The sequence below is a fragment of the Colias croceus genome, chromosome 2, assembly GCF_905220415.1.
Source record: "Colias croceus chromosome 2, ilColCroc2.1".
Lineage (NCBI taxonomy): Eukaryota > Metazoa > Arthropoda > Insecta > Lepidoptera > Pieridae > Colias > Colias croceus.
In genome coordinates, this window is record NC_059538.1 from 4,750,631 (window position 1) to 4,774,530 (window position 23,900).

Consider the following 23,900-nt stretch of genomic DNA (forward strand, 5'->3'; position numbering starts at 1 on the left):
ATTCTTTTCACAAACAAAATGAAGATAGTGAAGCAAGTGTAAGAGTTAGCTACATAATTTCGGAGAAAATTGCTAAGAAGTCAAAACCATTTACCGACGGTGAATTCATAAAAGAATGTATGGAGGCCGCAGCAGAAGTTTTATGTCCCTCGCAAAAACAACTTTTTTCCAAAATAAGTCTCTCCGGCGTTACAGTCGCAAGGAGAAGAATTGGCTAATGATATCGAACGATCATTAAAGGAACGCGTGTCGCAATTTGTTTATTACTCCATTGTACTCGACGAAAGTACCGACATAACTGACACCGCTCAACTGGCAGTGTTCATTCGCGGCATTGACGTTAATTTTGTCGTTAATGAAGAAATGGCTGCTCTTTTTCCTATGAAAGGCAGTACAAGAGGATGTGATGTGTTGGAATCGTTCAATTCCGTCATAGATAGATATGGACTCAAATTATCAAATTTGGCTGGAATTTGCACAGACGGCGCACCATCTATGGTTGGAAAAAACGAAGGACTTGTTGCTTTAATAAAAAAAAATAATCCCGATGTCTCTTTAATACAGTACTTACCACTGTATCATACATCAAGAGAATTTAAGTGCTAAGTCAGTTAATATTCAAGACGTTATGAGTATTGTGGTAAAAACCGGGTCTTAACCACAGGCAATTTCAGGAGTTTTTAAAAGAACAAGACGCCAAATATGGTGACATTACCTATTTCTATGATGTTCGTTGGCTTAGCAGGGGAAAAATGTTAAAAAGGGTGTTCGATTTGCGAAAAGAAATTGCAGCATTTATGCTTAATAAGGATAAAGCTATTCCACAGTTTGGTGATGAAGCATGGCTAAGTGATTTTGGTTTTCTTGTTGATATAACAGCACATCTCAATGATTTAAATAAGAAATTGCAAGGAAAAGATAATATGGTTCATGAACTATTTGACGCTTTAAAAGCGTTTGAAGTGAAGTTGGAGTTGTGGATCAATCAGTTAAAAAATAATATGACCACGCATTTTCCACATTTATCGTCATGTCGAATTCTCAACATGGACAAATATATTACCGCGCTGCTGGATCTGAAAACACAATTCGAGTCGCGTTTTACCGATTTCCGAAAACATGAAAAAAGCTTGAATTTGTTTGCTCGCCCCTAAGGCTCGCCTATTCAATGTTTCTGTCGAAGATGTCCCTGATGATGTTCAGATGGAGTTGATAGAATTACAATGCAACTCTTCTTTGAAAGACAAATTCAACTTAGGATTGTTCGAGTTCTATTCAAAATATATCACTACTACACATTTTCCTAAGATAAGAGACCATGCACTGAAAATGACATCTCTGTTTGGTACCACATACCTGTGCGAGCAGTTATTTTCTCGGATGAAAAACGTTAAGTCGAAGACAAGGAGTAGAATCACCGATATTCACCTTGTAAACAGTTTGAGGATTTCAACGACCACCATAGGGACTGATATTGATAAGCTAGTTAAGAATAAACAATGTCAATCGTCGCATTGATTTCAATTTGAATTACTTTTGTAAAATCTATACAAGCTATACATATAATAAATCTGTAGAAGGGTCAATTCTGTACATTGAAAATATTGAAAAAATAACTAGCAGGGGGTGTTACTGGATCGATACCAAACCCAAATATGTGATTAAAAAAATTTTTGTCTGTCTGTCTGTCTGTCTGTCTGTCTGTCTGTCTGTCTGTCTGTCTGTCTGTATGTGAAGACATCACGTGAAAACTACCGGTTCGATTTCGATGAAACTTGGTATAATTATACCTTATTATCCTGGGCGTAAAATAGGATACTTTTTATCCTGGAAAAATACGTAGAAAAAAAATTAATCTCAATTTTTCAGTTATCCATAGACGTTGTTCTGAAGTAGGTACCGCGAACACACGTTGCGTATTATTATAGACCTAGCCGTATTTGGGTCCAATAGATATTTATAAGATGTCATTGTCCGAGTTACTCAAAATGGAGAAATAAACCATCCACGCAAAGACCGACATCCGCGCGGACGGAGTCGCGGGCGGAAGCTAGTTAAATAATAAATAACTTTAAATATTATTGTTAGTTTTTATTTCAACATTCTTACTGGAACTGAAAAAAGCAGATGAAACCGCGGAGCGCAGCTAGTGATAAAAAGTTTTTGTTTTATTGCGGCCCACCAAACAAATATCAAAGTATAGTTGGCCCTTGGCTTCATAAACGTTGAAGACCCTTGTTCTAGACGGTCAAAACTGCTTGACGTGCTTGTCAAGCAATTTTGATCGTCTAGGGACCCCTAATAGCACAGATCTCTGTGCCTAATAGTATTATGTGCACAGAATTATGTGTCACTTTTAAGCACAGCTTTTAAGTTTCATTTTTTATTTTATAATTTATTTTGACTTCACACCACCACACCACATCACAGCTTAAATCATTACAATCTTATTAGAGCAAGCGCGCACGAGCAACTTTGTCTCCGCAACTATTTTGTCTCTCCCATCAATTTGTATGGGGAGTTGCGTCGCTACGTGCGCGCACTTTCATACTAGCCCATGGGTGGGACCGTGGGAGAGACAAAATAGTTGCGGAGACAAAGTTGCTTGTGCGCGCTTCCTCTTTAATATACATCAATGAATAGTCGCCGTATTAGTAGCGTATGGGGAGTAGCGTCGCTACGTGCGCGCACTTTCATACTAGCCCATGGGTGGGAGAGACAAAATAGTTGCGGAGACAAAGTTGCTCGTGCGCGATAGCTCTTAGACAGCAGTGGTGGCTCAGTGGTGAGACCTCGGACTTCGAACCGATAAGTCCGTGGTTCGAGACCAGGCGAGCGCGCAGGAAATAAATTGATTTTTCAATTTATCTACGCATGTTATAATATCACCACTGCTCGAACGGTGAAGGAAAACATCGTGAGGAAACCGACATGTCGAAGAATTAAAAAGTTCGACGACATGTGTCATCCGCCAACACGCACGTGGATTATGGCCTGTACCATGTACCCTCATAGGAGGCCCGTGTCCCAGCAGTGGGAACGTATATGGGCTGATGATGATGATGATGATGATGATGATAGTGACAATTTCGCGGGCTTAGCTCGCGGGCATCTTTGACGATTTGTTAGATTATTAAATAAATAGAACTACCTATATATACTACTTTATAAAATACGATGTGGATGATACCTAATTATTTCTTAATTTTATAAGATTTGTGCTTGGAATATCGGTAAGAAGCTATTGATCATTTATACAAATTATCCAGACCTTTTTTTTGTTGTTTTTATCTTAACCCAAGGTACGAAGCGTAGGTATATTTTGTAATCCAACATAAGATTTCCGAAAATTCATTTACAACATTAACACTAAAATCTTACTCAGATTTAGGTACCCCTTACCCCAGACCCTGTACTTTTATTGCATTGTTCGCTAAGGTCAATTATTTAAATATGAGAAAGCGAGGGAAAATTCGGCGCTTCGCGGACCGTTTTGTAGGTACTCTGGTTTTGTAGCATCGTTTCTTTTCTAGTTGGTAGTAGATGACTTTTGACTGTAGGTATATTAGTGTAATAATAACAATACTCGTAATACCTATAACAAAATCACCATAGACATATTTTAAGAGTAATTTTCACAGGTAATTTTATTATTTTATATTCTTCTCATTTTTAAAAACATTTTATGAAGTGATCTTGAAGTGATAGCATTTGTCAAATTAAACGCCATTATTCAAAATTTCAGTCGTACTATACATACAAAATCCATAAAATAAATTGTTTTAAAATACTTACATGTAAAGATAATATACCTATTCAACAATAATCATAATTTTAACATAATTCATAAAATTAATGGACACAACAATATAACACCAAGATATGGTTTTTTCGAGAAAAATAATCAAGAACTTAAGAATTTACTGTAGGTATTACAGTTTATGTTGTCCTCCAAGAGGACCACCTAGACCTTGTGGATGTCCCTGTGCGACCCCAGGAGCAGGGCCAAAAATAACTCCCAACCCATGCTGCCGCCCCACGAGGATTCCTGCCAATCCATGCGTACCTCGCTTTCATAATGAAAAAGACTCCTGGAAGAAATACAGATTCCTCACGTTCTTTGTAGGATTTCCGCTTATTATTATTCAAGGTATTATATGTGCCAATCACCATGTTCCAGAGAAAGGCGAATGCAGAGACTATGAATACATGCGTCTACGCTTTAAAAAATTCCCTTGGAGAGATGGTGTCAAGACACTTTTTCACAATGATCGTGTGAATCATTTACCAGGCGAATGTACCCCTCCCCCATTGGATTGTGACTAGAAACTAATAAAACATTATTTCATATTACGTTGTTTATTTTCAGAAGTTTATACCTACTACATATAAAATTTCTTTAAAGTTACCGCTCATCAGCTATTGATAGTCTCTAAAAGATATGCGCACGCATATAATCGGAAAAGGGCGGGCGTCGGCGCGCTAGGGCGGGTCTGAAAGAAGGAATACTGCTGAACGGCGATCAATATTCCCGCTGACGTCAGTATAGCGTTGGCCGCTATTGGCCCTCCCGGCATTATTAAATAAACCTTCTGACAGAGTAGCGCGTGTTGTTGCGCCGCGGGCACAGCACCGCAGCACGCGGCGGGCCCGCGTACCGCTCGCGGCCGCCGCCGCACGCCATGGCCGACATGCCAGACCTATCGCACCTTACGCCCGAGGAGCGCGCCATCATCGAGGGCGTTATTATGCGGCAAAGACAAGAGGAACAACGCGAACATGAGATAATGAGGTGTGCACCAGTTGTCCATTGTCAGCTCATTTTATATTTTAACTCAACTTTACCAATGAGGGTGGGACTTCATTCATTAACATATTATGTTACTTACTTTGTTTTAATAATGTGTTAGATATGATTTGATTCTACAATCAGCGTTATCGGATAAGAAAACATTTTCGTGTTTTAATAGACACATCTGTACCTATATCAGTTAAATGTATAGGTGTACCTACAGCTACATTTTTATCGGGCTCAGACTACATGAACAGCGATAAACGATTATCGATTAAACGTACCTAACCAGTTTATTATTAGATTGTTTAATAGAAAGTGATTTTATACTTTTAATCTTCTTTTAATGGACTGCAACATGGAACATAATAATATCTCACTTGTCAAATTCCGTCCAATTACTATACACCTATAAATTACCTATATTAAAATGACGCAGCACTGCATCAGTGTGCAATAAATTAAATTAAGTACATAAATCTTTTTTTCTTCATTAAACCGACACAGTGCCATCATGTATATCTACTGAATTACCTACTGTAGGAACTGACATTATTTATTCTTTTGTGGATATGGGCGGGCGTTATGACGGAAATTACTGGTACAGTAGAAAATATTTACATATACGGTATTTAGAATGTAACAATGGGAATCTTCATCATGAATAAAATATTTAAACCAAAATTAGGAGTTTCTGCAAGGTAGCTGGGAGAAGATCTTAAGATCTGATTTTGACCTACTTACTTATTTTATGCGGTAACATAGTATTGAAATGCGCACACAAGTAATTTTTCAACAACTAGGTACGAGACATAGAGAGATGCAAACGGTATTGGATTAGATGCCTTGTTTTTCAGCTCCCTACAAGATTTATCGTCTTGTTTAATCCTCCGTGAAAAAATGGTTTTTATCGGAAACTGAATCACTTTTAGTACAAAAAATAAGAAAATTATAAAACATGTTTATACTAAGCTAAACTGTCAATAATAGTAATTGTACTGATGAAAACATATTTAATAAAAAATTCTCACGCACGAATATCCACGTTTATCCATAATATTGGAACATACTTGACCTTTGAAAATATTTAAGATCTATCATTGAAGTTTTATATAAACGATTATCTCTGCATTTTGTTTTTATTTTACTTACGGTTCACGTAAAGTTTGAGTCGGATTTATTTTTAATCTCTATTATTTTGAATTAAATTCATTTTTTGGGAAGGTGACTGCGCAACTTAGTTAAAAGTCAGAGTCTTTGTTACAATAATTCAAATGACGTCTATAAATTCCTTTATTTAATATACTTAATTAATACCTAATTACAACGATTAATCCATACTAATACGTATTATAATGCGAAAGTAACGCCGTCTGTCTGTCTGTTACTCAATCACGCATAAACTACTGAACCAACTTGCATTAAATTTGGTATGGGGCTGTCCATTAATCACGTGAGGCTCGAAAGGGGGGGGGGGGAGGGATCCATCAAAACATCACGAAATATCACAAGGGGGAGGGGGGGTAAAGTAATATATCACGTGTATTTATTTTTCGACAAGCGCGCGATACTCAACCGAAAAGCGGCGTTACATGTATTTATTTTTAGTCAAACGCGTATAACTTTTTCGCATATCTTTCATTATGTTTATGTCATTCAAAAACAAACTGCAATATTTCTGTCTACCTCTGAACGTTTATTATAGTAGTCTTTAATTTACTATAATAAAATTAGATGATACTTATACCAGTATTTTTTAATAAATAAAAAATTGATTCTTTGCAGGTACGAAAAAATACGTGATATAGGGGGGAGGGGGGAGGGGTAGTCTTAAACCTCACCACGTATCACCAAGGGGGAGGGGGGGTCAAAAAATACCAGAAAAAACATCACGTGATTAATGGATGGCCCCTATGGAGATACATCATAGAGATCATCAGATTCATCTTTCTAAAACGGTTGATAACAGTCAGTAATTTCACTGTCAATGCATAAGATGCAAATCAAAATAGTACTTACTTACTAGTTACTTTGTTACTAAATTATAAATAAGTAATAATATTTTAAAGTCCTTTATTTGTTCAGTTGTATTTAATTGATTTTTATTTGATAAGGACTTCGTTTATAATATAGGTATACATTTCAGAAAATTACAAGTTAAGAAGATCAAAAGTAAAACATAGGGTAGAATCAAACAAAACTTGGTGAATTGAAATTAAAAATCACGCCGCCTTTGAGATATGACAAAATTATAATTAACTAGCTTATTTACCGCCCGCGGCTTCGCCCGCTTTGTCTAAAACCTAATTAATTATATACTAAAACCTTTCTATTGAAACAGTTTATCTATTTAAAACAACCGCATCAAAATCCGTTGCGTAGTTTTAAAGATTTAAGCATACAAAGGGACATAGGGACAGAGAAAACGACTTTGTTTTATACTATGTAGTGATAATATTAGAAAATAAAGATTAATGTGTCTGATAAAATGAAAATGAAATAACATCAAATGGTGTAGGTACGTACCTAATTGATTTCATCGCGATTCTCGATAAAGTAAAAATTTATCAAGATATTATATGAAAAATTACAGCAAATATTGGTCAATCGCCTGCTGACGCCTTAAGACCATAGAAACAACTAGGAGGTCAGTGATTAGGATTGAACAAAAGATTTATCAAATGTGTTATGATGCATTGACACTTTCATATTCGGTATAAGCTTGTGTATTTGCGCTGTAAACAGTAGATATACTTAATATATTCGAACGCAGATATTATAATACTATACTATAGTATTAGATACTAGACAGATTCGGCGAAACCTTCGTATTCGAGTGTCGAAGCGAACCACTATTCACACATACGTCTTCCCTATGGTTACGTCCGTCCGGTCCGGTTTTAACACAAATACGCGAAAAACAAAGAAAATAGTGCACTTGCTATTGTTTACAGTCGTGTTCGTAATGTGTATAAAAAAATATGTACCATTAAATATGGAATTTAACGTTTCAGCAATATCCCACTTTTGCCGACAAAGATAAATTTGGCAATCCGATAGATAGTCCTGATTATAATTTATTATGTAAAATTATTCCCTATTCAGACGGAAACAAGACGAAGTAGCCGTTTTGGAGCAAACGATTCGTACAAGGAATGAGATGCAACGTGCAGCTGGCGTTGAGTTGGCTGCTACATGCCACATTTGCTTAAAAACGAAGTTTGCGGACGGTGTCGGCCACTCCTGCCACTACTGTCGCGTTCGATGCTGCGCTCGCTGTGGGGGAAAAGTTACTTTGCGATCTAATAAGGTCTGGTTCAGTGCATGCATAGTTCAATGTTAACTATTATTTCAGAAGTGAATAGTCCGCTTCTGTCTCATAAGTTATTAAAATTAGTTGATAGGTATAATAGTATACCTACTTATACACCTGGAATTGGATCTTCAACCTGGGACGGACAGCAAATAACAAAATACCTTTACTTATTTCGGAACTATTAGGTAAACTGATAGTAGAGAAATCTTTGTTAGCAAGGCATGATATACGTAATATTAATTTATTTCGTAAAAGCCTAGTTAGAACTATGTCATTTATATGCACTTGTAAATAACATTTTAATTATTAATATTTTATATTACAAAGTTATAAACTCTATCTCTTGTATTATAATATCACCTTACAGGTAATTTGGGTCTGTATTCTCTGTCGTAAAAAGCAAGAACTCTTATCGAAAACCGGGCAATGGATTCACAAAAGTGCCGGTCAAGATTCTATGCTTTGGAGAATGGAGTCGGATATGAGAAATTTACCACCACAGGTAGATGCAACATTAGATAAAAGACCTAAACTTGAAAGAGCGCACAGTGCGGCAGAAAAAGAGAACCAACCGTTACAGAGATCTGGAAGCGCCCTCCGACGTCAGTACAGCCAACAAGAGGCGAAATGCTATGGGGAATTGGAGGGACTGTCGAGAACACATCCACACCTTGTCCATCCGAGACAAAAGCCTTACGGAATAGACGATCTAGGCGCACCGCTGCCACAATCGCAGCTGTTGCCGTTGCCCCACGGAGCAGGCGTGCACCCGCCGCTGCCGCCTCGCTCCTCGTCCTCCGACGATGAAGTGCCAGAATGTGTTTCCGACGAAAACGACGAGTATCGCGATCGCGGTGAGTGAACCAACCCGCTTTCCATTCACCGTCCAAACCTCTCCGGATTGTCACGAATCCTTGCCAAGGGTTTTGTTCATCCTACACAACATTTCAATACATTTAACACTTCAAATCAATTAGTAAACCATGCACAAAAACAATCAATACCAAATAAAATCACTCATAATCGTTCCTAACATTATGCAATTGTAAAGGTGTTCCGTGCGAGGTTTCCAATTTCAGTCAGTCCTTTCAGGCAATTTCAGGTAAAATATTATTTAATTTAAATAAAAAGGCCACATTTTATTTACATAAATCAATCTAGATATTGAACTTAGCAGTAAAATAGTGTTATTTACTTATATTAAATCATTTACTTATGAAATCGTAGGTTTTTTACAAATTAGTTGCATCACTATATTTTATTATATTAGTTGTTATTTACAGATATAGACAGCTGTTTAGATCAGTTTAATGTAAGAAAATGATTAGAATACTAACTTGGACCAATAGTTGGAGATACGCAAGTTAATACTAATTTATTGAATGGCTATCAGTCTTTTTGTCAAAGTCTAGCGCACAGCGCGTACGCGCCCGGTCTAGCCTAGAAGCGTAGGAGGGACGGGAAGGGACATTTCTAATAAATACATAAACTATAGGTACAAAACTGATGTAATGAAAGTAACTTTGGCCAATTCGGAAGCTAGTCTTATTCACAAGAACGGACCCCGTCCCGCCCCTTCACCACTGGCTCGTCTCGCCCACCCAAGAACATTCGCTGGTTACGTCAATGCCCGAGCCATCTAATCATCACCCCATCTACTGTTTACATTGCAGGTAATAAAGATAGGAGCTGCCCTGGTGGCGCAAGAAAACAGCGCCAAGCAATATTAGACGAGAAAATGAATAAATTTTTATCGGTGAGAAGATTTCTATCGGAACAATAATTTTGTTGTAATTACTGCTGAACGTTAGATGTTTGATACACAAATATTTTCCTTAATCGTTTTCGTCGTCTGATATGTACGTCTTTGGTCTACCATCTGTGGTCGCTGTTGATTCTCTAATTGCCCATACTTCTTCCATTTTCAAATGTCTGTTTAAATCGTTAATGTGGGTGAGGGCGCATTAAACATGGCATTACTACGTCTGTTGATATGTATACTTCTCTAGAAATTATTTTAAAGTATATCTCAGTTTCCTGATATATTTAAAGTAACCAAAGTCTAATGCGCATTCACATTATAATTGCTTAAATCAGATTCTTTGTTGTCAATTTAAATAAGAAATTTAATTTTAATTTCTATCATCAGACATCATGAAACAACAGATTTATATGTTGTTTCATAGTATTGTAGTAATTACAAAAAAATGAAATGAATTCAAAGATCTGGTTTGAGCAAAAGCATGTTGGGAGCGAAAAGAAGAGTGTAACATAATATGGTGACATGTAAAATGTTAGTTTTGGTGGAAGTGTATATTCGTTATGTTCGTATGTTTTTGTATGACTGGGATGATTTGTCACACTTTCCTTTCGCTTATGCATCAACACTGCTTCGATTGCATTATATTATTTGACGCTCAAAGAAACGCCACTGCCTCGTTTGAATACAAAATTACATTTTCTCTTATTCTGCAATAGAATATAAATATGGCAAAACATTAAAAATGATCGGCTAACACTAAGCGACATTGGATCCGGGCGCGTACGGGCTCGCAAGACAAGGCGCAAGCCAAATTGGCGTGTAATCGCGATACTATCCATATGATATCGTTCATAGGAGATCTAGAGGCGTGTGCTTCACTTCGAAACCCTCATCTTCGCTCCAACGTGGCTGCAAACAACTATTACAATTTAGCTAATCATTCGCCGGCCTCATACATACCCGAGGGGAGCGGAGTACTCGACACTGCCACAGTGCCTACCGGTGGACATAGTTTTGACTCGGTCACAGATTGTCGGTGGCGCACGCGTGACGAAGGGGAGAGTTCGTACTTGCGTCCTTACGTGAGAGACGAAGCGCATACATCTGACCGGGCTGTATATAAAAGCGCCTATCTGTGGGAAGATTCGGTCGATAACAGAAGATTTACTGAAAGAAGAAAAAAAACTGTTAGATTCGATGGACACGAAGGGGCAGCGACGTTTCCCCGAGGAGGCCGCGACTCTTCAGTCGTCCCACACGATTGGGCCTCTTTGCGATGGGAATCTGAAAGACAAACGAGTCAAGACTCTGCTACAAAAGATTCAGGCATCGACACGTCTAGCACTTTTACTTCCAGCGAAGATTCTAACAGGGGCGAGTGCCCTAAGGTACACTAAATGGCTACATTCTAGCTTGCTTTCAAATAAAGTCTATACAAAGTAAATACATCACAATTACGTTAATAGGAACAGCTTCCTAAATCTCATCCACTTTTCTTAACAAAATTACTGGAAACAATATTCATATTATAATTTCTTACATACGAGTTCATGAAAACTGTTCAATAGCATTGTAAATATGAACGTACCTCTGTTTGGCTGTGGCATGTTTGCATTATTCGGCATGACTGTTAACTTAATTGTGCGTTGCATATATGCTAGTATTGCTATTTTCTGTAGATTTAACCTTCGATACTTTAACATCGTCGTCCATTTGTTATATCTTCTTTGTTTTCAATAGTTTCCGTTAAACTGGCAAGTGACTACGGATGGCACTCGCATGGTCGGTCACATGGTGCTACGGAAGAGCATAGTCGAAGGAAGCTCGCACTCGTCTGCGGCTATTCTCGGCTTGAAAGTCGTTGGGGGGAAAATGCTACCAGATGGCACAAGAGGAGCTATAGTGGAGAAGGTCAAAAAAGGATCTATTGCAGATTTAGAAGGACAGCTAAGAATAGGTTAATACGTATTTCCATTTAATATTATAATCCATTAAGTCAAATCAAAAAAAAATATCCTAATCTAAATATATTCAGCGGTTGGGCACGCATTGAGTTCAGTGCTGTTCAAATAAATTATAATTTGAAAGGGTCTTAAAGGGTAATAGTTAGTCAACATATATTTCTTTGAGTCGTCTCAATAAGTTATTTTAGTACTTATCGCAAGTGCAAAGGAATAAATTCCCATCTCAATCAGTTATAGCTAAAACTTTTTACCAGTCTACTGGTAAGTGGTCCCTACAAAATTTTTAATTATCTATACTAATATTATAAAGAGGAAAAGTTTGTAATTATGTAATTATGTATGTATGTATGTATGGTTTGATTTCACGCATAAACCTCTCAACTGATTTTGATGAAATTTGGCACAGACAATCTTTAGACCCTGAGAAAGAATATAGGCTACCTTTTATTGCGAAATATGTACCACGGGCGAAGCCGGGGCGGACCGCTAGTATTCGATATAATAATATACTCATGTCTATTCTGTTAAGAATAAATTTCTGGTGTCGCATATTCAATTTATAAATGTACTTAGGCGATGAAGTGTTACAATGGAACGGGGTTCCATTACAAGGTCGAAGTGCTGACGATGTGGCAGCAGTGGTGGCTAACAGCAAACACGACACACATGTTGAGCTCGTCGTGTCTCGCCCTTTGGGTTCCGCTAGACTCCTTGCGCAACCTTGGAGAACCCACAAAGGTAACCTTCGTTCAGACTTGTACTATACGTATTCAATTTATAAGAATAACAGATTCTTCGTGAAAATATCATTTCAATATTATCACAAGGAATCGCAATGATTTATGTTACATCACCTAATGCATTTGTTTGCAATGTTCACTATCTGTAGATCAAAAGGTGTGTAAATCGTTACGTGCTATCTGTGTTACACTGATTATACATTTTATTATGTGATTAATTAAATCAATCAATTCTTTAATACTTATTGATTTTTAAATGTAGGTAATAAGATAATTATTTAGAAGAATATTTATACTTTAACATCACTGACACGCATCTGAAAAACAATACGAATCCATACTAATACCTATTATAAATGCGAAAGTAACTCTGTCTGTCTGTAACTCAATCACGCCTAAACTACTGAACCAATTTTCATGAAATTTGGCTTGGACATATTTTGAAATGAAATTACGTTCGAATGAATGAAAATGACGCAATCCCGGAAATCCCACGGGAACGCGAACTATGCGGATTTTTCTTTGACTGCGCGGACGAAGCTGCGGGCGGAAACCTAGTTAAATATATTATGTATAAATACAATTATCTACTTTAGAAGTATACACGGAGGTTCTGGGTGGCGGCGAAAAGCCAAGCGTACTGGTGACGTCACGTCGACGGAACGCGAGGCAAAACAATCAAAATGCTAATGTTGCTGGTCGAATACAGGTGAATATCATTTGATTTTTGACAATAAAATATAAATTTATAAGTTATAGAATGTCAGTACTGTATGCAATAAATTCTAACTGAGAAAAGATCAAATTTTAACGCAATTATTAAAAATATACTCCTATGCATTTATGTGTTATTTCATCAACCATATTTTTTTATTTGCTAGCTCAAAGTGTATTTCGACATATCGGCACTCCAACTTCTGGTCACAGTGGTATCAGCTAGTGGGTTGAGCCCTCGACCTGACGGTTCTCCACGGTGCCCTTATGCAAAAATTTTCCTGCTACCAGACAAGAGCGAAAAGAGCAAACGTAGAACCAAGACCCTTGCTAATACTTTAGAACCGAGATGGAATCAAACGTTCGTTTATTGTGGAATACGTATTTCGGATATTAAGAAGAGAACTTTGGAGGTAAAAATATTTTAGAACAGTAATTTTAAAATTTATAACTATACCGGTTTTTTTTATTTATTTATTGTGTTTTATTTTATAGGTTACAGTTTGGGATTTAAATCGTTATGGACCAAATGACTTCCTTGGAGAAGTTCTTTTAGACCTAGACAATATGGTGATGAACCACGAACCAAATTGGTACAAATTGAAACCGCATGATGAATTTGCTGGTTTTGGTGTAAGTAGTTATTATTTTAATAGTAGATTTATAATTCAACTTATTAATTATTAGATAGAAATTTTTAATGTTAGCAAATTTTAAAAATTATGATAACAGTTGAGACAAAAGACGTGAGCCTGAAAGCTCGCCAAATATATCTTGCTTTGTTTTATCTTTTAAATAATTTATAATTTCTGTTGTTTGTATGTTAATTGTATAAAAACAGAGGTACCGTGAAGACGAGGCGGATGGAGAGCACTTATCGCCACCATCCACATCTACTTCGCGACTGTCTGACTCGGACACTCCCAGTGAATGCGACCTGCGGCGGCATCATTCTTTGTCCAGCCTGGCTTCAAGCTCTAGTCCACCTCCACCAAATGAGGTAAGAACTGTCTAATGCAGATATAACTTTCACGACTAGATTATGGCAATTGGCAATATCCTATCTTCAAGTTATTGCATTTGTAAAAAAAGCTATTATAGTCATTTTATATTCAAAGAAAGATTCTTATGTGTTTATTCAACCACAGATGGATGGCACTCGTTACAGCAGACGGGATATGTCCCCGGCCGGACGAGTGCGCACTGCTGGTATGGCCAGAGAAAGGGTAAGTTACTCGATCGTTTTAAGAGGGCTTATTCAATTTAACGCAAGTCAAAATCTCCGCGATCTATTACGATAGATCGCGGCTTGCGCTATCCTTTTACTATGAACAGCATAAGTCCACAGGAGAGCGCCGAGCAACATGTCCTCTCTCTGGAAAGGCTCGCTGCCGACTGATTTTAATCGGGTCGCGCGCAGTGTTTTATAGTACTTTAAAAAAAATTGTAGAAAAATAATAGAGGTACCTTAGTTGATTTTTTAAATTTTATCTTATAAGTAAGACGTTCTTTTATTGCAATATGTAAAAATTATATTTAACTAAGTCAAATATCTTGGTGAAAATAATTATTTTGTCGACTATAATTTCTAAAAAAATTCACATTGTTCGGATTTTAATTTCGTAAGTTAGGAGTCCAAAATAAAAAAATCTTTTAACTAACTATTTTAATAAGGATTTTTGCAGTTAGTTAAAAAAAATTGTGTGTTAGATCTGTCAGCGATTTCAGATATTTTTAGCTTCGAAATTGACACTAAAAGCGAAATCAAGTAATCATCGGCTCAGTTATCTTGATGGTATTCACAAATACTGTATTAATTGAAAAAAACTCTTAACTAACTATATAGACAATAAAATTTCCTAAAATTATTAGTAATTCATATGTTTGTAAGACAAGTGGTTGATGGACAATCTGGTTTGAAAAATCACATATTTGAGCCAAACAGCGCACGGACCGCGTACACGGCCTTAACATTTAGTACTACAAAATAAGGAAATCGAAAAAAAAATGACATTGTGACAGAAGCCATCCTACGTCGTTGTTTGTTATTTTACAATCTACTTCTCTCTATTGACATTGAAATTTGTGGAATTTCATACTATGCCATTTATAATAGCAATTAAAATTGTACGAACAGAACAAACAGGCCATTCTTCATCAGAGAGAATTGTACAATGTTGTTATGCAGGGTCCTGGATACGTAGCGCGGTCGCAATCCGCGGCCGGCGGGCGGAGCGTGTCGCCGCGCCGCTCGCTCTCGCCGCCCAACGACAGGGACGCTTACCGCTATACAGGTCTTCCATGAACTTTGCTAATACCACCTAACTCTAAGCCTATCGAGTACGAAACTTGACTAAATAATTCAAGGTTTAAACGCATATAAATGTAGAAAAACAGTGCTAATGAAAATGTGACTTAATAAGATGTAGATTTCGTATAAGCGATACTTTGTATGATTAATTTCAGAAATTAACACGACTTAACAATATTGACACGATAGAAACATAAACTCAAAGCGTCGCTTCTACAGAAATTCTGAATTTCTCCAGCGATTTAGTTGGACTGTATAAGAGCGGGCACAGACCCCGCACGGAACACTCAAGAATTAAACTTGTCGCGTTCATCACCACTTTACTCTCACCTACTATTTAATCTTCCTTCACATTTTTTATTTCACATTTGTTCCGTCCTTTTCCTAACCTAATGTAAGCACGCTATTGACTCATTTTTATATTATCTCGTAGCCATAATCTTATGATTTTTAATATTTTTATTTTAGCGATACCATAAAGTTAAATATTTTGAAACTGCATGTCATTTCAATCAGCTATCCGATTTCTATTTCAACGGTAACCTTCGTAAGTTTGTTTCAATTTTTTATTTTACATAACTTTTAAATAATACTCTCAAAACTATGCTCTACTCATGTTAATTTCATATTGTCGCCATAGACCTTGTGAAACGCTGTTAAAAATTAGTTTCCGCCAATGATAATGAGCAGTCGTAGCAGATAAAATAGCTTTAATTTTAATAAAATCATAAATATTTCTATCAGAAGTAACATAAGTGAATAATTTAAATTTAAACGTAGTATGTGAAGATCGGGGTGATGGCGCACGGTTGCCGACTCATGCTTATGCACCTCGGTTTCAATCTCGCTCTGCAACCGCGACACCTACGACCAGCCCAAAGAAACGGCAGCTCCCACAGATTCCTCATCAGGTACTTATATCTACAAATCGATCTATAGTCTTTAAATGACTTGATGAGATAATATATGACTGAATGGTTTCAAACAGAATACACAAAGGGCGATGCGAGCACAGGTGTCGGCGGATCTCGAAGAACGTAAGTGGATCGCCCCGCATCATATTGGCGCCACACTCACCTACCGCAGCACGCCACAAGGTCAATACACCAACACTCATACATCATACTTACACCTTACACAGATGTTTCAGTAGGAATTGCCAAGTGTCGTTACGGAAGAATCGGGAAATATAAAATGACTCATTGACTTAAATTATAAAATGAAATCATGTGACACTTACGATTCTAGTATATAAAAAAATAGATAAGAACGATCGTTTTGGAGTCAATCTTCATAATCCTTCATCGTTAACCACATCATATTAAATGTGTATAACATATTATCAGTGTCTGTGTAACTTATGAAAGCATAAACTAAGTAGGTACATACTAAACGTGACACCATAACAAAAGCTTCGCTTTTGTAGTGTTAGTGTATAGTTGATTAGAACATAATATATTATAACAATTTTTCCAGGATATATTATCTCTAATAATATAGTTTCTTCTTAGTAATAATTGTTGTCCATACATGTCTTAATAATCTATACATATAATAAATCTGTAGAAGGGTCAATTCTGTACATTGAAAATATTGAAAAAATAAATAGCAGGGGGTGTTACTGGATCGATACCAAACCCAAATATGTGATTAAAAAAATTTTTGTCTGTCTGTCTGTCTGTCTGTCTGTCTGTATGTGAAGGCATCACGTGAAAACCAGCGGTTCGATTTCGATGAAACTTGGTATAATTATACCTTATTATCCTGGGCGTAAAATAGGATACGTTTTATCCTGGAAAAATACGTAGAAAAAAATTAATCTTAATTTTTCAGTTTTATCCATAGACGTTGTTCCGTAGAACCGCGAACACACGTTGCGTATTATTATAGGCCTAGCCGTATTTGGGAATTGGGTCCAATAGATATTTATAAGATGTTATTGACAGAGGTACTCAAAATGGAGAAATAACCATCCACGCGAAGACCCACATCCGCGCGGACGGAGTCGCGGGCGGAAGCTAGTCCTTACTAAGATTTCAATCCATAATATGTAAATAAATATAATCGAACAAAATCCTCCTTCCTTGACAAAGTACTAAGTACCCAAAAACAAAGTATCGAGGCCGCATAAGCGATAGGGCGTATAATGTACACAATCGCTTAGGTTGGGAAAGGCACTACGCAGGGCTCTCGGACTCGGAGCTGGCGTCGCGCGGCGGCGGCGGCTGGGCGCCTCGCCGCCGGCTGTCGCCCGACGCGGCCGCCGGCGACTCCGACATCGAGTCCGTCGCGTCCGTCACGTCCAGCGCGTTCAGCACGCAGTCCGAGCGACCGCGCCCCACGCGCATGTTAAGGTAACGTCTTTAACTGTGTTAACAATTCGTTCAGAACGTGTGAAACGTTATGGCTTCTTGTAGACATGTATTAGAATCAAAATGCAGTGTGAAACAAAAGAATAACACTCGCATTTATATCAACTTTGACGATGCTATTTTTTTTAATCCACACAATATTTCAATTTAATATAATATGTAAATACGAATGGTTAATTTATAATCGATGGATAATTTATTAAAAAATGTATGAGGCCACTTAAAAATGGCAATGATTTCTTGTAAATTTGGTATATTTATTACGTACAAACCATATACATAATATATTTATATAGAGAAGTAATTACTGCATGTACATTACATTAATTAATTTTGTCTCAAATCAGATGTAAACTTTGTGTTGTTTTAAGTTTATTTGTGATTTATCATAATTATACTTACTATAATACCCTTATTTCTGCATGTTAACATTCATTTGGTGTATAATTTTACAGCCGCAAACGGATCTTTCGTCCTATTATTAAATCCTCTTCTTGTGATAGCTTCATTACAGATACCCTTACATCTCCTACTATCCCCTTCCGATCCATTTATAGCCCTTGGAGTACCTTGACTAGTAGAAAGTACGTACCCGATTTTGATAGACTCAATAACCCTTATTCGTCTATAACAAGAAGACAATTTAATCATCGCCTATACCCTGCACTACAACGTAGCCATTCTATAGGTGCTAGTTTAAAAGATAGCTTTAAAGCCTATGAAAGCATATTAAAAGACCCTAAATACGATGAAAAATATAATGAATACAGTAAAAGTTACGTCGGAAATCTTTTTAACAAGAATCATATAAAATATCCCAATTTTACAATTCTCCCTGATATTGGAAAGGTAGTTAAATCATCTCTGAATTCCTATTTCGATAAACCTTACAGCAGATTACGGGACTATTCAAGCTCTATAATTGATCGTAAATTATTAAAGGATTATCACGTTGAGCATAAGGTAAAAAATGGATATGGAAGTCATAAAAAGAGAAATTTACGAATGCTTAAACATTTACGAGGTTCTTTTAATTTTCAATCATTTGATGAAGATCCTTATTTCACACAAGATGTATTACCTACTATTGCTGACGAGATAACTGAAGATATGTATTCGGACCATTTTCATGGATACGGTAGTGATTCTAGTTTAGCCACAATGATACACGTCAATGTAGATAAACCAAAAGCAAACATTTTAGAACACGATTTAAGCGAAAATTCATACATAGCGAAGACAGATAGCTTACCAAAAAAGTGTTTATCCCTTGATCTTGGTAGAATAAATGAAACAAGGTATAATAAACACAATGCATTATACAGAGAATACTTCAACAGTGTCGATATAAGTCCAAATTCAGAAATGTATGATCATCTTAATTTTACCTTAGGTAAGGAGGACAATGGTTATAGGGATATATATGATCAATTATTTTGTAGTAAATTATCACCTACGACGGCTAAACCAGTAACACCTGATGATATAGTAGACTTATACGAGAATATTTCCAAATGTATGTTACATTTTGACATAAGTCCAAATGTCAGGGATGATATGGTACCGCCTAAGAAACCAAACGTTAAAAAGCGGGCAAACATAGTGTGTATAAACGAAATTCCCACCGTTCAGGAGTTTTACTCGCCCGACTCCCTTTCTCCTTTTCCAAGTCCAGATTATGAACCATACAATGAACCTGTAAGATCAGAATCAAAGCATGCTCGCAATTCATCATATTATGTAAAACACGAAGTAGAAAAGTATAATCGTACTAGAGCTAATTCGTTCTCTACAATTTATTCCCCAACTCACGGCTCACCTCACCGCGCGCTCGCTCCTGTTGATTCGCACTCGTCTCCAAATGTCACCAACGCAACGGAAAAAACTAATAACAACCAACCGACTACAAAACAACGTCAAGAAAATGTGGATGACACCCAATGTACGACGAATGCAAATAATAAACGGAAGAAACTTGTTGAAATGGGATCTCAAAGCAGCAATGATTATGGAGGTAGAGAAAACGGTCGACATAACAACCAGCCTCCTACTCTGGAAAGGCGAGAGTCAAGACGCGGACAATTTACGAGAAGTTTAAGCAATACTGATGCGCCTGACGAAAAAGCAGGTAAAATATGGTAAATTCTTATTTGTAGAATTATCGCACTAAATTAGGATGTATAAAACGTTTCAAATTTATTTTCTAGATGGCAGTCTTAGTGATACGGCCCTTGGTGCTACTTCTGAAAACGAGCCTGCTGGCGACGATACTTTGTTGAAAGCAGAACCAAGAGACTATTTTGGTCCGGGTATGGGCAAGAAAAGCAATTCCACATCTCAACTATCGGCCACAGGTGACATGCTTTTTTTTTGACGATTAGTTACCTTTTTTTGTATAACTGTTCCGTTAATATAATAATTAAACTGTCAAGGTCTTAATACATAAGTAAATTAATCATGTACTTACAAAATATCGACAGGACGGAAAAGAAGGTTAGGTTTTGGTAAACGCGGAAAAAATTCGTTTACTGTTCAACGCAGTGAAGAAGTTGTCCCCGGTGAGTTGAGGGGAGGCACTGGAGTGTCCCGGGCCTCCTCAGCCTCCAGTGAAAACGACGATGACAGGTTGGCATTTGTAATAATGCCAACATTGACACAATAGTGAAGTTTAACGTGGCGGTAGATTTATCGATTGAATCGGCGGTCGATTGAATTTATGATCGACGCCTGATAACTTAAATTATAAGGGGAAACTTTCTCAAAATACAGCATGCCACATGCACCCATCGAAACATTTTGTGTGCGCCATGTCGCTTTGTAAAATCAGCTACGTAGTGCTTTTAGTGGTAAAAAAGTAATTTAAAAAAGTAGATACCTAGTTAAACAATCGACATAATTTTAACGATAATATTGGAATGAAAAGCTGCCTCGTATTTAGGCAGAACCGCCATTATTATTTGCACATCGTAGCAGGCGTTGATTTCTAATCCAGCAAATATAGCAACATTTTTAATTAAATTAATACAATTATTTTAACATCATGAATAGTGAGGTAATTTAATTGAAAACTATCCCAACTTCCCAAATATAAATGCAATGTGTAAATGGATCGCAATATGTGTGCGGGTACTGAATGTTTTGTGTTGGCATCCCGCCGCTCGGTTGCGCGCTTACCGCGTAGAAGGCGGGGCCGGCGCGCGGCGCAAGCGCTCCAGCAACGTGGTGACCAGCTTCAAGCGCTCGCACGAGGTGTCCTCCAGCCTCGTCTCCATATGTAGCTCGGAGGGATCCTCGTAAGTCGCCTCGTCCGCTCCGTTCCGTGCAGACGATCTCTTACTTTGTGCTCATCGATGTTGCTCGACGTCTTCTACTTTACCCTCTTTATGCCTTCGTCTTTTACGCATGTTGCCATGTATTGGTGTTTTTATTACTACTACATTTGTATTTTTATCGCACGAGCCTCTCGCTATACGCATAGGCTGTACACTTTGGAAGTTACTTTGCGCGTTAAAAGGTACAGTGACGGTTCGCTTTCAACAATTTTATGTGTTTTGAGTGGGAGTTGTATAATTATGTTACGTATGCACGATTGTGATTGGTCAATTTTAAATGAACGGCTTTTTACAGACTTCGCACTACAAATTACATCATAAATCACATTCTATACATGAAAACAATATATTATGTTAAGATATGCATGCTCCAACCGTTACCTCACCTTAGTTTTCTGTGTTATCTGTAGCAATATGATACATAAGGGGATTTAGGTAAGTCAAATCGTCACCACGCAATTTGCTTATCACCTATTTAAAAAATAATTCCGATGGAACTAATAATAACTCTTTATCTTACTTTGTCCTCAACCCGTCTTTCATTTATCACTTATCTTTTCAATCCCATGGCCAAATATTAAATTTTTAACATAGAAAATATTCCATGTTTGAACTTAAATATTTGCGCCCCTCTCCTTGTGTCTCATATAAAAACAGGGACTATTTCTTATTACTCGTTACTTTGAACTACCGCCCTCTTCATCACTATTGTATCAATGTTGTTTATTCTTATAATAATTACTTTGTACCCTACGTACATTTCCCGTAGTTTATAGAATAGACCAACAATAAAAACTTCTTGCTTTCAACTTGACCTTCAACAAGAACACTATCAGAAATAAATGAATAAATGAATACATAATAAAAAGCTGTAAGTCTCAATTTACCCCTTAATATTCTAGCTTTCCTATTTTCTCTGTGACTCTGTGTGTCCTTTGAATGTATATTACTCAATAGTTATGTTATCAATAGTTTTGACTCTATTGATTAATTTGTAAATAATCGCAGATGGTCTCCCGGGATGCGGGGATCCAGTTCATCGGATGGAGGTGGTCTGTCAGACTTCATAGATGGTCTGGGGCCGGGCCAACTTGTCGGACGACAGTTACTGGGTGCGCCGACGTTAGGCGACGTGCAACTGTCAATGTGCTATCAAAAGGGCTTCCTCGAGGTAATTTTGTAAATAAGAAATATTTGTTCTTTTTTCAATCCAGACTTATTTCTTATATTCTCAAAAAATATTATTTTAAACAATATTTAAACATGAATTTAACGAATACTTCGTACATCTTTTATAAAATGTATTTATAGATGGAAACATATTTTTTTCAAAGCAAACATTACAACATTTTCCTTATATTCTGCTTATTCAAGTGTATCTCAACTTTTGGTAATTTTTAATTCAAAATCATCTTTCAGATCAAAAAGCTTCGGATTCTATTCCTTTTTTTTTTCCATCTCGCCACATCATCTAATGTTCTTTAATCAGGTCGAAGTGATCCGCGCGCGCGGGCTACAAGCGCGGCAGGGCAGCCGCACGTTACCCGCGCCCTACATCAAGGTGTACTTGGTGAACGGCAAGCGTTGTATTGCCAAGGCCAAGACTAACACTGCGCGGAGAACCCTCGACCCACTGTACCAGCAGACGCTCACGTTCCGCGAGAACTTCAAGGGGTGCATTTTGCAAGTGAGTGTCTTTTGCGCGGGATTTAGCAAATGTTTGTGTTTTGGTTCGACAAGTGCTGTATCTCCGAACAACACCGCGCGACGAATTCTCGACCCGCTGTACCAGAAAAACTCACGTTCCGCGAGAACTTCAAGGCGTGCAAGTTTTGTGAGTGTCTTTTGCACTTTTCTTTTATATTTTATCAAAAATATGCATCTAGTGGTGTTTACGTTCGCAGTAAAGTAAAAATATCCCTACACAAAAGATCACAAAAGATCTTTTAATGTGTAGAAAAATCACAAACGTTGGTTTGAATCAAGTTCAACTTAAAAAATCCACTAGGTCTTCAGTGTTCATCATACAAACAATAACAGTAAATGTTAATTTTGTTATAGGTCACTGTGTGGGGCGATTACGGCCGCATAGAAGGCAAAAAGGTGTTCATGGGTGTCGCCCAAATTATGTTAGATGATCTCAATTTATCCAACATTGTCATTGGATGGTACAAACTCTTCGGAACAACGTCTTTGGTAAGTAACGTGTAAAATTATTATAATATTTAAATTTAGTTAAGTAAATATGTATTAAATGCAATTTTATTTGTTTCAGTAACTGTGGTTCATCGCTGACGTGCTGTCGGTGAACAATATCAATAAAAATATTAAAACGATTTATAAAGTTGTCCAAATAATACATCTAGTGATACTGCTTTAATATTATTATAAACTGCAAAAATATGTCACGAACATAGGAAATTTTCTATAAAACGAAAGTTGTAATTGTAATTTTTTAATTTGTTTTCCTTTCGGAATGCCTACCAGAGTTATAAATAGTTAGCATTTTATAGCAAGGGAAATGTATAGTGTACTCGATAATGTAATTAAGTATTAAAAGCCAAATGCGAACGTGTGTGTATTATTTAGATATCCCA

At 37.0% G+C, this 23,900-nt stretch overlaps 1 protein-coding gene across 4 annotated transcripts; it reads left to right on the forward strand.

Annotated features, from left to right (window-relative positions):
* Nucleotides 1-4,348: 4,348 nt before the first annotated feature.
* Nucleotides 4,349-23,874, forward strand: LOC123699142 (regulating synaptic membrane exocytosis protein 2). 4 transcript variants are annotated; one of them, XM_045646025.1, is made up of 22 exons: nucleotides 4,353-4,792; nucleotides 7,898-8,102; nucleotides 8,476-8,962; nucleotides 10,726-11,258; nucleotides 11,611-11,827; nucleotides 12,408-12,572; nucleotides 13,171-13,283; nucleotides 13,456-13,701; nucleotides 13,784-13,921; nucleotides 14,130-14,288; nucleotides 14,437-14,514; nucleotides 15,477-15,582; nucleotides 16,380-16,510; nucleotides 16,588-16,696; nucleotides 17,764-17,953; nucleotides 18,427-20,099; nucleotides 20,179-20,325; nucleotides 20,452-20,596; nucleotides 22,312-22,474; nucleotides 22,793-22,990; nucleotides 23,365-23,499; nucleotides 23,579-23,874. In XM_045646025.1, exons 1-22 carry the CDS (start codon nucleotides 4,683-4,685, stop codon nucleotides 23,579-23,581), a joined length of 5,451 nt encoding a protein of 1,816 aa, XP_045501981.1. In that variant the 5' UTR covers nucleotides 4,353-4,682; the 3' UTR covers nucleotides 23,582-23,874. The 4 variants fall into 4 exon arrangements, 3 of the variants coding, with proteins under 3 accessions (XP_045501981.1, XP_045501989.1, XP_045501999.1); XM_045646033.1 differs by having other exon boundaries at nucleotides 16,588-16,636; XM_045646043.1 differs by having other exon boundaries at nucleotides 4,354-4,792; nucleotides 19,972-20,099.
* Nucleotides 23,875-23,900: the final 26 nt, after the last annotated feature.